Source organism: Pogoniulus pusillus, chromosome 17 (genome assembly GCF_015220805.1).
Source record: "Pogoniulus pusillus isolate bPogPus1 chromosome 17, bPogPus1.pri, whole genome shotgun sequence".
Classification (NCBI taxonomy): domain Eukaryota; kingdom Metazoa; phylum Chordata; class Aves; order Piciformes; family Lybiidae; genus Pogoniulus; species Pogoniulus pusillus.
Window position 1 is genome coordinate 16,542,442 of NC_087280.1, and position 15,956 is coordinate 16,558,397.

At 40.3% G+C, this 15,956-nt stretch overlaps 2 protein-coding genes across 2 annotated transcripts in view; one reads left to right on the top strand and one right to left on the bottom strand.

Annotated features, from left to right (window-relative positions):
- The window catches only part of MAP2K1 (mitogen-activated protein kinase kinase 1), a 40,372-nt gene that overhangs the window by 11,004 nt on the left and 13,412 nt on the right, over positions 1-15,956 (bottom strand). The window contains exons 2-5 of the mRNA XM_064157941.1: positions 9,646-9,856; positions 7,685-7,831; positions 3,739-3,816; positions 3,172-3,223 (exon numbers count right to left, since the gene is read on the bottom strand). Of these exons, the coding sequence (XP_064014011.1) occupies positions 3,172-3,223; positions 3,739-3,816; positions 7,685-7,831; positions 9,646-9,856 (488 nt within the window). The remainder of the gene's footprint in view (positions 1-3,171; positions 3,224-3,738; positions 3,817-7,684; positions 7,832-9,645; positions 9,857-15,956) is intronic.
- The window catches only part of MEGF11 (multiple EGF like domains 11), a 408,774-nt gene that overhangs the window by 2,117 nt on the left and 390,701 nt on the right, over positions 1-15,956 (top strand). The window lies entirely within an intron of this gene.

A 15,956-nucleotide genomic window follows, 5' to 3' on the forward strand; every position in this document is an offset into this window, starting at 1 on the left:
TTACCTCATCAAGTGCCCAGTGGGATCAGAGCGTGATGTTTGGAAGGCTGCTGTCTTTGCACCCCTCTCGCTGCAGCACGCTCTGCTATTTTAACTCCAGAGCACTTCAGCAGTTTCTCTGGAAACCAGAGATGTGTATTGCCAACTGGAATAGGCATGCCAAGGCAGCTTTTAAAATGTAAGAGCTAACTTGCAGGAAATAGTCAAATCTAAAAAAGACTAAGTGTGCTTAATAAGTGAAGCATTTAAGTTCCACAGAAAATGACAGAACATCTCGTGTCACCATCCCTAGTGTTTTGTAGGCCTGTGTTTTATCACTTGATGGCATTATCAGCATGGTTCTAACATTGACCTGGTCATTGAGGTTAGCATGAAAGAGACCTTAAAGATCATCTAACTTCAACCCCTTTGTCATGGGCAGGGACACCTACTAGACCAGGTTGCTCAAGGCCTCATCCAACCTGGCTTTGAATACATCCAGGCTTGGAACCTCCAGCACTTCTACAGGTAGCCTATTTCACCACCCTCTCAGGGAAGAACTTCTTCCTGATGTCTAATTTAAATCCAGCTTCTTCCAGTCTGAAGCCATTATCCCTCCTCCTGTCACTACATGCCTTTGTAACAAGTTCTTCTCCATGTTTAACATTCAGACATGTATTGTCTAAGCACACTAAACCTCAGCACAATTTTACTCTACATGCTCCTCATACATAACATTTTTTCCACTTGCCAGTCCCTCCTTAATCACAGACTACCAACACAACAGTACAGCCAGTATACAGCTGAGCATCAGTCAGCTTCCAGAAGAGAGCTCTTCACTGCAGAATAGCAACTTGCTTGTAAAATCTGATGTGCAGAAAGGTGAACCAGTGCCCTCCTCAATACAGAAGAGCTCTAACACCTCAGTCTAGCATGCCAGGTCACACTTTTAGGTTGGGGTGTCTAAAGATAAGGCACAAATGGCAACCTGTAACAGACAGTATGGGGGACAGTATCAAAAGGCAGAAGCCAGCACATTGTCTCCATGGCAAGAGATGGAAACGTTCTGACTTGTTTGCCTTTTCCCTTCTAGCACTAGCCACAATCAGCTTCCTAACAGTCACTTTGACTGCCATGTTCTTAGGCATCACACATTTCAATGAGAGCTCCTGCAGAGTACCCAAGATCATGTATTGCTGATGCACATTGCAAGAAAACTGAGCTGAGAAAATAAAAATCACTATCTGTACGTGGAATCTTGCACTGCAGGGCACTTTCAATCCAGTAATGTTGAAGCAACATAGAATAGGAACTTTTGTTTATCCATGCACTTAAAGTGTAAACTCTGATGTAGCAAAAACTGTGAGGTTAAACTGCACTTAAACAAGATCAGGAGAGCTTTGTTTTGGATTTATGAGATTGACAAATTGTAAAACTAAAAGGGTCGAAATGCTGTCTCAGCAACCAGTTGAGGAACAACAACCTAAAGAAAACCCAAGCAACCAACATAACACCACACTGTTGTGGCTGAATTAAGAACTATGAGATACACTTCAGAGGCATACTGCAAGAGTTGATGATGTAACAACCTCTCTCCAAGGAGCCTCCCTTATGCTCTAAACAGAGACAGATGGCTTCATAGCTACCATCAAAACCTATACAGCATCTACCTCCAGCCTCTTTTCTCTAAAGTGGAGCTACAATTGATTAAAATAAGAGAAGCATGTAATAAACACAGTCTGCCTCATGACTAAGGTAATCCTACAACAGATTGGGCAAGCTAGGATTGCCAAGTATTCATTTTGCACTGGCTAACAATGGTATCAGTGTGTGATGAAGATGTTTTTACAGCCTGAAGGTTGAGCTATGATACAAAACTTGCCATGGTTTATATGCAAGGCATGAGGGCTGCAATGAATGGTGCCATTCAAACTGAAGCATGAAATGCTCTGTCGTTCTATCAGGAATAATAGAAGTTATTACTTTATCAAGTGTCAGTTAATGGAACATCCACATAATTCATGGAAGTGCTGGACTTCATAAACGGCAGCTATATGCTAAATATAAGGCAATGAACACATTTTACAGTAAAGACTCCAGCAGTGTAGAAGCCACACTGTCACTCTGCATAGTTTCACCACATTTAAAACATCCTTTAGGTATAAAAAGATGCAGTTCTGCATGGCAGATGTGTACAGGAAGCATGTGGATGTAAGACAGCTGGTAGAAATAGGGACTTGCTTTTCAAACTCCTATTGGCAGTGAGGAATGTTGGACTGCTCATTTAATTTAAGGACAGAAATTTTAATTGTGAATATCTCCAAAGATTTTATTGTCATACTTCACAGATGTCTTACTATCAAAGGTTGTAATGAAGAAATAGATATGAAAGGGCAATGTTTTAATAATTTTCTTCATAAGAAGTTTATAATTAGAGACAATGTCATCATTATTTATTCATAATTTTGCTCTTCTCTGAGTACAGGAATGGAATTTGCATGAAGAGCTTCCCTCTATACATGCTGCCTCATCATCAAGTGCTGACTGCTCTAACTATAGAGATATACATATAAAATGGTGCCCACAACTGCACTCGACAGGGTCTACCTTCACTACAACTACACTAGGCAATAGTTAACTTAGCACAACTACCAATGCTACAGGTACAGATGTTTGAGAGCTTCTTCAGTCCCTAGTATGTCCGAGAATGCAACCTCTGCTCTGTTTGTGCTTACTTACAAGTTTATCAACTACCTTTTGTGTCAATAAAGCATTCTCCTCTCAGAAAGTGTTGGAAGACAATAGAAATTGAATCACTCAAATGTTTCAATACATTCCTATCTTTTCCTGCAAAAGGACTACTCCTGGTCTCAAGGTAGATTCCCAGCTCTAACACACGCTCCCAACCGAACAAGTCACTCTGCAGCAGTTTCAAGCACAGATAGGATTTGTGTGTGCAGATACAAGCACTCTGGGTTTAACTGTGGGTTATAAACCCAGATTAGCTGCTGTCAAGATACACAATAGTCACATATTTGAATTAAAAAAGAGGAAGCTTGACTTACACTACTCAAAAAAAAAAACCCTGAGCCAAAGACATAATGAACCATAAAGAACTGATCACAGAAGAAGCATGTATTTTTAACTTGAATTAAAATGATAGTCAAGTTACAATACATAATTTTATCTCACCTCTGTGCATTATTTTATGCTTTTCTCTCAGATATGTGAGTCCTTTTATTACCTAAAGGTGAAGAGAAAAAATAATTAATGAAGCAGAAGAGATAATTGCCTGCTTTGTCAGCACAAAAATTCTAACTGAATGCAGTGTAACAAAAATCCTATAATGTAACTACTGCAAGCACATATTTTGTTTTAATATCTACCTCCAGCTCAGACTAGAAAAACAAAAACATTTCAGTAACTGGAAGTTTTAACCACAGAGCTTAGATATAAAAAGGTAAGAGTGAGAATTTTAAAATGAAGTGTTAATGCTGCTCTTGTCCAGAAGCACCAGCTGATACAAAAGCTGAAAAATCAGAACACAATAGAATGTGTTACTCATTCCAGTCTCCTGAACTACCAAATAATGACCTGTGCAAAGGCTGCTTTCTAAAAGCACACTTAGAAATCTGGTAATATTTCTCTCTCCCACACCCTCCAGTATTGAAGTGGCAGTTTCCTGGAAGGGGCATTACCACAGGGAGACACAAGTGTACTATCTCGCAGCCTTGGGGAGCGAGCGATGATCACACTTACCGCAATGCTAACTTTGCCCAGTATCTGCTCTGGAATTCTTCCAGCCTTTTTCAGTACTTGATCCAAGGAGCCACCATCCTAATAACAAATAGTCAAGCTTTAATTGAATTACTCTTAAGCATTTTTAAAAGAGGATTGCAGCCTGAAGTCTATATCCAGTGAGGAAAAAAAAAGCTTACTTTTAATGTGTGATTTAACATTATTATGGTGCATATCTGAAAAAAAAACCACCACATCTTTCCCCAGTAGAATTTAGTCAGTTTTATGTTTATTTAAAAGTAAACATTTGGCCAGTAACCACATCCATTCAAATAAACACCAGACAACGATCTTCCACACCAGCATTTCCATGCTTTGGATCTTGTTAAGGAAGTACTGTCCACGAATAGCACCAAGCATTAGGGATTTTGCAGGTTTCTGTACCCTCCAGTGCTACGCAGTAAGATGCAGTTTTCATTTCACAGCCATCCCATGATACCCTCTCCCCATCTAAAGGCAAAATGAGGATGACTGAAGCAGCATAGAAAAGTTCTACCATCCTGATTACAGGGATGAAAAATCCATCACACTAGACAAGACAGTTCTCTTCCTGCACGCAATCAGAAAACAGCCAGTTGGAAGAGACCTCAAAAATCATCTGTCCAACCTTCAACCCAGCACTGAAGAACCAACACCAAACCATGACCCTAAGCAGGAGGTCCACACAGTGCTTAAACACCTCCAGTGATGTTGACTCCACCACTGCCCAAGCCAGACCATTCTCAACGCTTAAGAACCCTTTCAGTGAAGAAGTATTTCCTAGCATCCAGCCTTAACCTCCCCTAGTGAAACCATTTTCTCCAGTCCTGTCACTTGACACCAAGGAACAGAGGCTGCCCCCAACACTCCAACCTCACTTTGGGGATTTGTAGAGAGCAATGAGGTCTCCCCTCAGGCTCCTCTTCTCCAATCAGAATATCCCCAGGTCCCTCAGACACTCCTCACAGGCCAGGTGCTCGACCCTTCACAAGCCTCAGTGCCCTTTTCCAGCACCTCAATGTCCTTCCTGTAGTGAGAGGCCCAGAACTGAACACAATACTCGAGGTGTGTCCTCATCAGTGTTGAGTGCAGTCAACATGTGCTTGTGCCACACTATTAAACCCAGATTTCTGTTCCACTTGTCTCCCAGGTGAGATCCTACATGGAGTTGGTCTCTGTTACTTCTCCGTGTTCAATAATTGAGGTTGATTTGACACAGCTCACAAAGTGCCAAAAGGGGAAGAAAAGCTTTTAAAGTTTCCTGGCAAGTAACATCCTTGCTGGTCTTAGGTTGAACAAACAATGTATGCACACATCTCCAAAGTCACATATATTCCAGTGTTGCTAGGGGCTTTTGAAGAGAAAAAACTGTAAACAAAATGCTATTTTTAGCAACTGATTCAACAATAGGCTTGTGCACAGAGAGAGATTAAGAAAGTTGTTTCTCAGATTAAAAAAATCCATCATCCTGATGTCAAGATCAACATTTGACATCCCCCAGTACACAAGACAAAAACCCCAACCTGAGAAAGTAATTGTTTTCCACCTCAAATTATCCTTTGGAAGCTTTCTTCACCACTATAACAAGTAAAGAGAAAGGCTAGAATGCAAAGTTTTATGATTTGAGAACTGCAATCTAAAACACTTATGAGAAGGAAAGGACTTAAAAATACCCATTTGATCACCTATTTTTGTAAAAAACACACCCACATACACCACACTGGGTTAAAAATACACCAACAGAAAAAATCTGTATAAACCTCTTGTACAACCACCCTGCATTTCTGGACAGCTGTCTCTGCTGAGACACTGATATGTTACCAAAGATTTCATACTAAAAAAATACCAAACAAACCAACCCATCTCCTCCCCCCCTTCCTGAAAACTAGCTCCAGACCTGGATGAGGCTGAACACAATTCAGATGTCTAGTGTTGGCTGCACCCTTCAGAGTTTTTGAGACAGACTCCAATCCTTTTGCCTATTAAATACCTGTTGCTAAGTGAAGTTATGCATTGATTTTGGATTTATGTTCCTAAAAATATCAAACACTCAAGTCTTCAAGTTCTGTGCCTTTTCCACCTCCAACTTTTTGTTCATATTCATACATTTTGTGGTTCAGTGCTAAAAATAAAAGTTCTGACTGGCAGGATTTGAAAGAAAGTTATGCACAAGAAAAGATGACAATGGAGGCTCTCATCTCACCTTTTATCCAAAAGGAGACCAAAACCTTCCACCCGATGCTCCTCATTAAGCCAGCAGCTTAATGGCTTCATTTAGACTACGATTTAAATAATCCTTCCCTCTATCATTTCTTATTGATCAACTGTTCTGTGTGTAAAATCTCATATCCAGTTGGACTCAGACCAGATTCAGCATGAAACACCAGATTCCACATCACCTCCTCTTCAATTTAAGAGGTATTTACTGTCAGATGTAGTGGTCCCCGCTCAGGAACTTGTAAACCCTGCTAATTTTCTCACTGATGAGCAAACTGAGATTCTTCAGGCCTCTAATTTCTACTTGGAATTACCACCTCTGTTGGTATGTGTTAGCATAAGCATAGCAATTGCAGATGTGCACTTGTGACGTTTAATAACGTACTTATTGCTGTCTACAACTACCTGAGGGGTGGTTGTGGCCAGGAGGAGGTTGCTCTCTTCTCTCAGGTGGCCAGCACCAGAACAAGAGGACACAGCCTCAGGCTGAGCCAGAGGAGATTTAGGCTCAAGGTGAGGAGAAAGTTCTTCACTGAGAGAGTCATTGGACACTGGAATGGGCTGCCCAGGGAGGTGGTGGAGTCGCCGTCCCTGGAGCTGTTCAAGGCAGGATTGGACGTGGCACTTGGTGCCATGGTCTAGCCTTGAGCTCTGTGGTAAAGGGTTGGACTTGATGATCTGTGAGGTCTCTTCCAACCCTGATGATACTGTGATACTCTGAAACAAGGCCCAGGCTGTCATTTTTAAACCTCTCCTTTCCCAGGTTTCATTTTTTCTTTTCAATTTGGAGAAACTTTCTTCTCTACAATTCCCAAGAGCCATTTGTACTTTGGGGTATGCACACCTTCTATTCGGCTAGCACATGCTTAAGAACTGGCTCCTGATCACTTGTTCCTAGGCAACCATCGATTCCTGCTAAAAATTTCCGTAAGAGAAGACCAGAGAAGCATTAAAACAATCACAAGTACTTTCCAGAAAAAAAATAAGCTCTCTCTCCACAGAAGCTGCCTTTTTCCTTTCCTCAAGGCAAAAAAAAAAAATAAAGAGGTCTTCAGATCTAAGTATTTCTTATTGTTAAAAACATCCTCCACTAAGCAAGTGAGGAAAAAATTTGACTGACCTTTAGCTACCAAAAATTTACTTGTAAGGGTTTGGCTCCATATGGTTAGAGAAAGGCAAACAGATGTCAAGAAGAAAGTGTACTTTTGTATTAAAACAAAAACATAGTTAAAAATGGGGGTTTTTTTTGGCATTTAAAAAGTTGTTTATAGATTCTTCTGGACTTGTTCACTTCTGTGCACTGTTCTTTTACGTTTGTGTAAAATTAGAGAAAAAGTGAGACAAAACCTGGATTCAGCTAACTAAGCATTAACTGGAATCATTACCATAGTTACTGAGGACTACACAGCTGTAGCATGAGAGGGATCTGGTCCATTCTGCATGGAAACAGACACTTGTTCCCATTTGGGTTTAGCTGCAAGTAGCAGAGTTGGGTAAATGTTTTTAAACAAATCAAAGCATAAAAGACCACAGATAAAGGAGAGGTAGTTGGGAGGCTACAAGTGTATAGATTCTACTACAAAGTAGATACTGGAGAAAGGGATAAGACAGATCGTATCCTTACCCAATCTAAAGAGCAAATCCAAAAAGCAGTGTTTGATTCTTTGGTCTGTCAATAGCTTCAAGCTAAGACAGATTAAGATGGACTTACCATATGTTCCATGCAAATGCTGATTTCTCCATCACTGTAGAAAGCTCCGTAGAAGCCTACTATGTAGGGAGAGTTGCACTCGTGTAGAACTTGCAGTTCGCGAATGATCTGGTTTCGAATAGCTGGCTTTATCTCTAGGTGAATTAACTGTAAGATAATCCACTCGTTATTTTCAGAAGGAACAGGCTGTTCAGAGAGGTTTTCAATACCTAGCTGCATCAGGCCCTGAGCAGGCTGCTCTGATCTCACAGCTGACTGTGCATTCAGTAGGAAGTTAGACTACACAACCTCCTGAGGTCCCTTCCAACAAGAATTATTCTGACTTTACTGTAAAATAATCCATCATTATTTTCTTACTGGCAATGGGATAAAACCCACTGCAACACAGCATGAGAAAGCCAAAACATTAGCACTCAGGAAAAGATGGGATTTATATCTCTCACAAACTACTTCTCTATCAGAAACTTATTATTCCAGTCCATTTTCTTCACTTACCTGTTTGGGGTTTTTTCAAATGAATAGTTCAGAAACTGAAGCATTGAATGTTGAAGAAAAGCCATAAACAAAAGTCTAAAAGGAAATGTGTCAAAGACATACTGACTCAAGAGCAGCTGCTGAAAAATCTCTGCACAGGTGTTTGTAAAGCATTAGTGGAAGGAATGAGCTGAACCTCAAATTAAAAGTTCCCCAGACTGACTAAAGCCAAATGGGAGATTACATAAAACACTTTGTTCCACCTGACTGCTTTTTTTCATACAACACATGAAATGCATTTCTTTAGTGAAAGGAAAATGAAGAGATGATCTAGAAATCAAATTTCAGTCAACAGATGAAAGAAAAACTGCAGTTCAAACATCTGTGTTACACCAAATATTAATGAATTGGGGCAAAATTTCCTGTTAAACCCACAGTAAGTTAAGAAAACCCAATTAAATACAGAATATATCTGGTTGGAAGAGACCTAGAGATCATCCAGTGGAAAAAAAAAAACAACAAATAAATTCAAGAACACACCCCACAAAACCAAACAGTTAAAGGGATTTAGTTCAAAAAGATCTCAGCTATTTGTGCATTTTGTCATTCTCACACCTCAGAAATGGACATTTTTCTTTGCTTCTCTCCAAACCATCAGTGTAGGAACCATGGTCTCCTCAAGCCAGTACAGGCACATTTTCCATTAGTTTTAAGAGGAGAAGAGCATCATCTTCAGCAAAAAGAACTACCTGAACTCTTTCAACTTCTCACCATAAAACAGAAGGAAGTTTTCCAAGTAGTATAATACTGGGATTTGAGTGTGACCTGTTGTATCCTTCTCAAAGGCATGAGGTACCCGAACAGATCAGGCATTTGCCTTACTGTATTTGGTTCCCAGGCATACTGAGAGCTCCTCACGTAAACAAAATGAGAGTTACAACATCGAGCTATTTCAGTTTACAAAAAACAGCCCTCAGTTCTCTAACTAGGTCACAACTGCTATTGGTTGTAAAGCAGAGAGCTGAATCCCTGAAAGCCACTCTAGCCAGAAAGACAAGTACCTTTTTGCACAGAAACCACCTGCATGATAAAACTAGAAAACAGGAGATACCACTGTACTCCAGTGCATTCCCTCATTCTTAGGTCTTTGAGTTCTCTTTTTCTTCCCAGCATCGTCCAGAGGCCCTGTTCTGGTCTGCAGCTGGGAAGGAAGATCTTTGAGACAGATGATAACTCTTCCATTCCTCTAAACTTACAGCCCAGAATAGCAGATATTGTCACTTTTCCCCCATTTATGCCTTTGGTAACTGGGAAGTTTAGGATAAGCAAGCACAACCTTTCCTCCTTTTTGAAACACACCATCTTCTCTGAAAGTTGGCACAAAATAGTCATTTTTTTTCCATGTGTCAACACTACTTATTTCTCTAATTCAGAGACAACCTCCTTAATAAAAATCTCTCCTAAGCTCCTATTTTTGAAGCACTCACCTTTCTTGCCATTATGAGACCAGAAGGCTTGTGAGATACTTTGAAGACAACCCCACCATTTCCAGCTCCTAGCTCACTGATCTTCTCAAAGTCATCATCCTTTAGCTCTCCAACTTTTTGTTTCTGGGTAAGGAATGCTTCAAGACGCTTTCGTTGCTGCTCATCCAACTCTAGTTCTTCCAGCTTCTTCTGAAGTGCTTCCAAATTTGTCCTGTGCAAGAGAGAAAGAACAGACTGATTACTGAGCTGTTCGAGCCTACCCAGCAGGATTGCAAGAAGAAGAGTAAGAGCACTGAGGTCAGAGATTAAATGCACTGCATTTTTACACCTATATAACCTGTAAGGATCCAACTTGCACAGTCATCTCCACAACAGAGACATATTACTGGCACTCTGACTGAAGTAAACATCTAATTCCAGATAAAACAGTGACAAACACATACAGGTGACACCCATTCTCCTCATCTTTGAAGTTCTCCAAATTCATTCATATCAAGTTTCAGTACTTACCAGAGTGACTCAGTATTTATGACCAGAGATCTCACGAATCACAACACACCACTCCACACCATTTTTAGTTCCTCATTTTCAATGGTTGTGTTGCCATTCCCTATAGTTTGTCTAAATATTTTATCTACTGATTCTTATATTATTCTATAATTAACAATCCACTCAAAAGAATACAGTGTTGGTAGGATGAAAAGTGCTAGGAACAGAATCTATTTCTTCAGAGCCTGAACCACTTCCATTAAAAGCCCCCAATGATTTAATTGCACCAATAATCAAGAAAACTCCATTTTTTGCTTCAGCAATGTCCACTTTTGAAACATGACATTCCCTGACAGCCCAGTAAGGGACTGGCCAGTCCAGAAGACGGCAAATTAATTCTCCAAGAATCCTATCATCAGCCAGGTTGGAAGAGACCCCCAAGATCATCCAGTCCAACCCAGCACCCAGCTCTGTCCAATTAAACAGACCATGGCACTAAGTGCCTCATCCAGGCTTTGCTTGAACTCCTCCAGGGACGGTGAATCCACCATCTCCCTGGGCAACCCATTCCAATGCCAGTCACTCTCTCTGGCAACAACTTCCTCCTAACATCCAGACTAGACCTCCCCTGGCACAACTTGAAACTGTGTCCCCTTGTTTTGTTGCAGCGATGACAAGTAAGCCCCAGATTCAACAGAACGACAGAATTACCCAACTCATTTATTAAAGAGCCTGCACTTCCAGGCAGGGTAACAGTCTTGGTTTGACCATTTGTAATATTTAAGACAGACAAATAAAAGTAATATAAATATTCACAGCTCCTTCCTATCACAATCAATGAAATGGCAGTGCACCCCCACTTTGTTTATTGGTTTAAACGTGTGAGACAGGATGCAATGGCTAACTTAGGAAATTATAATGTTTAAGAGAGCTAACTAGAGGAAACAGAATGAGACCTTTGATGGAAAGGGGAGTCCAAGCATAAGATGACCAGGCAACACTTGTGAGCAAGTTTCACAGATCACTCACCCTGAGCAAATGTCACATGGCAATGCTGCTCCAAGCCACAACAGTTTTACAGAGTAAATTCTGAAGCATTTAATCTACTGCACTTCTACTGCATTAAGTATCTTTAGCTTAGTATAAAAAAAAATCATTTTGTTGCAGATACTTCATTCTCAGGCTATCCCACAGGGAGAAACATACCCCTATTTCTGCCCTTGTATCATGCTTTCTTATCAGAGTAATGACACTTGAATATAATCATACAACAAATAACCTAGAGCATCCACAATGAAGCTCCTCCATGTAGATAAGCTTAGCTTACAGGAACATAACATTAATCTGACTGACAGACTGTTTTAAAGATGACCCACTAAAAGACAGACACGTTTTTGAAATCTAATTTCTAAAATGCAAAATGTAAAGCAGATTAATCACTGGATTATTTTATTCCCCTCAAATGGAAGTAAAGTCCAGTAAAGCAAACAAATCCTACAGTTAACTAGAGAACAATGAACTCTGGACAGAAACTCTAGGAGGGATTGTGAGGAAGAGGGAATTTGTGTTTCTAAGAAGATACAGCAACAACCCCAGCCAGTCTGGCCCCCATACGCTCCCCAGGCTCACTGCCTGCAGTCAGGAAGGAGCTGAAGTGCTCTGGTTAGTGACTTGCAAGGCCAGGCACACACTGCTTGCTTGCTCACTCAGGTTTTTCAGTCCTGTAGCAGATTTGAACAGCACCAGGCTTTCCATACACAATTGACAGCAGCATAAAACCAGTATTCTTTTTTTATTGAGTAGGATGTTATACACTGGTATTTGTCAGAAGTACAGATTACTGTTTGTTCTGTAAAACCCTACACCACTAGTGGGAATGCATAACAGAGATCTCTGGTATTTTTGAGGACAAGACAGTCTCCTTCTCAGAAGTACACCAACCTGATGGTTTATGTTCATTAAAAGTAAACTGTTTCACAGTACCTTTGACCTGTGCTTATATCAAGATGGTGGCTGCTAAGTATACCCTACAAAACACATGAATGAAGCAGGTTTGTTGGATGGGACTTCTGCAGCCACAGATCTATTATCGTGTAACACTGCTTTAAAGAAGTCAGGACCACACAGGAAAGAGCCATCCACTGCCTGGGTCCCCCTTCCAAAAGGAGCCAAGAGAATTTGGAGGATACAACACAACTCAGAGAAACATCCAGACAATGTAAGAGCAACAGTTTTGTTGAATTAAGTCAAACATCTTTGAAATAAAAATGTATCAAGCTCCTAATAATAGTATTATTTCAATATTATGTTTAGGAGCTTGGTTAATTTCTCATACAGAGACAGATTTTCAGAGGAGCCCAGAGAGCAACACCTTAGATCCCTCTAAAGTGTGTATATACTTAACACTAAAATTATCTTGAGAAAATTCAGTTTCCTTTCAAAAATCTGGTCCAGTGAGCCACAGCAACAAGAGATCTTTATCTTACAAGTTTTGAGAAGAAATCTGCTGGCACTTTAGAGATCACTTAAGGAGGCAGGGCTGCTCATTTGGAAAAACAAAAGAATGTCACAGAAATAGGATGTAGCAAGGCTTTTCTGGCTTGGTTTTGAAGAATACAACTATGCAGTTTTTCTTTCCAGCAGAAGGGGCTGTCCAGGTTTGGAGACAACACAGATGTTGGAGCCAACAAACTGCTAGTGTGATAAAACAAGTCAGTCATGTTGATGTTTTAGTAACAAAATATTTGCCAGGATAGGATTTAGCACATCTATTTTAGCTTAATGCAATGCACCTCTGTATTTCTGCACTGCTCACTTCAATTTCAGACTTGGTACTCAGAACACATGCATTTCCTTGCTTAGAAGTGTAAGTTATTACTTGTTTCCTTGTTCAAACACCAGTCAGAAGATTCCCAAGGCTCTCAGAGATGGAAAAGCATTACTCCCCCACACCAGGTTTCTCCATTTAGAACATGGGTCATCAGCAACATCACCAAAATGTTCTAAGCTCTAATGGTGAATCCTTCATTACTGGCAGTGACGTGCAAGACGACGGCAGCAAGGAAGTTCAGATCTCACTTGAATTTTTCAGGACCAGTTCTCTAAATGCAGACTTTTTTGTGAAAGATAAATGCACTGTCAGCATTACTATTCAGAATGTAACTATAAGTAACATCTCCAGGTAGTTTGATAATTGAATGCCAGACATGAGGACAGAACCAAAATTTTTTGCTCCAGCCCACTGCTTGAAGCACTAAATACTAATGAATTTCAAATGCAAATAAGTGTTTTAGAATAACCTTTGTGCTATCAAGATGGGTGATGGTAACTGTATTTCTAGGTGGCAGGACTTTGGTAGTTTCACTTTTGACTCTAAAGAATACCATCCCCTTCACCACACAAAAGCATCACAGCCAAACTGCAGCGCAGAGCACATCTAGAAATAGGAGGGTAAGGAAATCATTGTACATGAAGTTTCACAAAGGAAAGTAAAGCAATACATATAAACTACAGAAGAGGAAACACTTAAGTGAGTTCATCACCATGAAAACGTTAAGGAAGCTTTGCTATCTAAAAGTAGCAGCATGCTGGTGTGCTAATGCCTGCCTCCAGAAGCAGCACTAGTAGTTACTTAATCTTATGTAAAACTTTTATTCAGAGACAAAAATTCCTATTAAAATTCATCACCATTACCTGCTGCAGTCTTGGAGTTGTTTTTTCCCTGTCAAAGCTCTACGCCTTTGCCAGAGTTCCATCAAAGTGGGAAATCATCAAATCACCTCAGTGCTCTGCTGTTCCAAGCACTACTCTAAAGCAATGGGTTATCATTTAATTGATTGCTATCAGTTTTAAAGCCAAGCACATACTAAACATACTGCACTAGGGAGAGAATCCAGCTCTGGTAATGTGATCATCTGAATGAAGCCACTGGGAGGTCAGTGCTGGTTCCTCCATTTGTTAAAGGAACAGTGCAGTTCCACAGAATGTCACCATCTCTGGATCCTCAGTGTCCTTCTCCCAGTCACGCAGCACTTCTGTAACCTCAGAAGTTTAAAAAGAAAGTAGAACAGAATCGAGTCTGTGTGGTCTCCTGCCAAATGCACACAACCACACCCCAGGAAACAATGACTCCGATGTACATGGAAAAATTTCACCTCTATTACTGTCAATTTACACTTTGCAAAATCCACACTTTCAAAGGCCAGCAGGCAATCTTGTAGGAACCCACGTCCACCTTTTCTGCAGTCAGTTTGTGGAATGTCAGAGGTGAGAAAACTTTGCTGAGGAGGATGACAGTGTGGGATACGCCAAGTCTTTCAGACTCAAAGCCATCTCATCTAAGACCTTCAGAATTGTCTCACCTATCCCACTATTTCACCTTCTGACAAAGTCAAAAGCAGATGCTGAGAAAGAAGAATACTGGGTGCACAGCAACACCTCCAAATAGTCTATTCTCTGCTCTTCAGAGATGCACATGGTCTTATCCACAACCCCTTGAATGGACAATGTTTGTCACAAATACCATCACTTCAAGTCACATTTGGAGCCTGCTCCCTTAAGGTTTGGTTGTAGGTTTTTTCTTTTTAAACACTAAAACCCTTTGTGATTTAACAGTGCTGTCAACATGTGCACATTTCTCAGAGGTGGCCACTGCTGATACAACTGAGTAGGGGACACTGGGCAAATGCTTATTTCTGACACGCAGGTTGGGCAAGGGGGAGTTAACAGGTTCGGCAAAGTGCTCTCACCCTATATACAAAGACCGGTAGAAGGACGAAACGAGACTTCTCATTTCATGCTTTTGGGGGCAGCCTCTCCATTACTGAAGAAAACAGTCCTGCAAGAGATGTATTAACATTTGAGAGCATACTTGCTCTCTTTGAACCAGTAATAAGAGAAATGCTGCCTTTAGTCTACTAGTACATATCATAACAAACCCAGAAAATAAATCCTTCTTAATTCATACTAATAATACTCCACATTCTTGAGAATTTTAATTCACATTAGTGACAAGTTAATCATATACTCATCCCTAAAGGCTACACTAAAGCTGTACTCAAGCCTGACGTCTACTTAAGAGGGAAGAAAAAGAATGTGTTGAGAGTTAAAAAAAAACCTCTGACATAGTCTTTAACAGCAATTTGTCAAACAGTTGTTCAAAGTTATTACTATCAGTTTTGCAAGCTGAACAATTAGTATGGAGTGAAAGCAGAAAGAAGTACGTTCACTTTCAGATCTACTGTCACAAGAGGATAGAGGCTTGGGGGTTGTTTTCCAGAACAGTAACAGTAATGCTTTCCCCAAGCCTACACAACTGTCAATTTAGAGAAGAAAGTAGGCAGTTCACTAGATAATTTCCATGAGCAACCTCAATCAGGGAGCTGAAATAAAGTATTAGGAACATGAAGACATTCTGTGGTTTTGAAAAGACAGACTACTATTTGGCACAAGGGTGCCAAACCCAGGCAATAAGACAAATCTGTATTTAACTCTTCCTTTAACAAAGGGCAGTTCACAGGAAAACACAGAGGATGAAAACAATTACAGCAGTCTCATAGCTGACTGCAGAGGTGTCTGTCTGGGCTAACTTCAGTGTGACCTCATAAAACTTGTAATTAAAACAACAGTTCAAGACCCAAACTTGCTGTGCATGCAGAGAAGTCATTTTGGAGAAATACACTACCTTTCAATTCCTGCTTATTTTCAATCCTTGCAAAATGTCAGAGGTCCTTCATAAGTAATTCTTACCATTAAGTGGGGTATATGATTGACTAATGTACCTCTCACCTCTAGCATGAATGTTAACAGCTGAAAATTCCAGT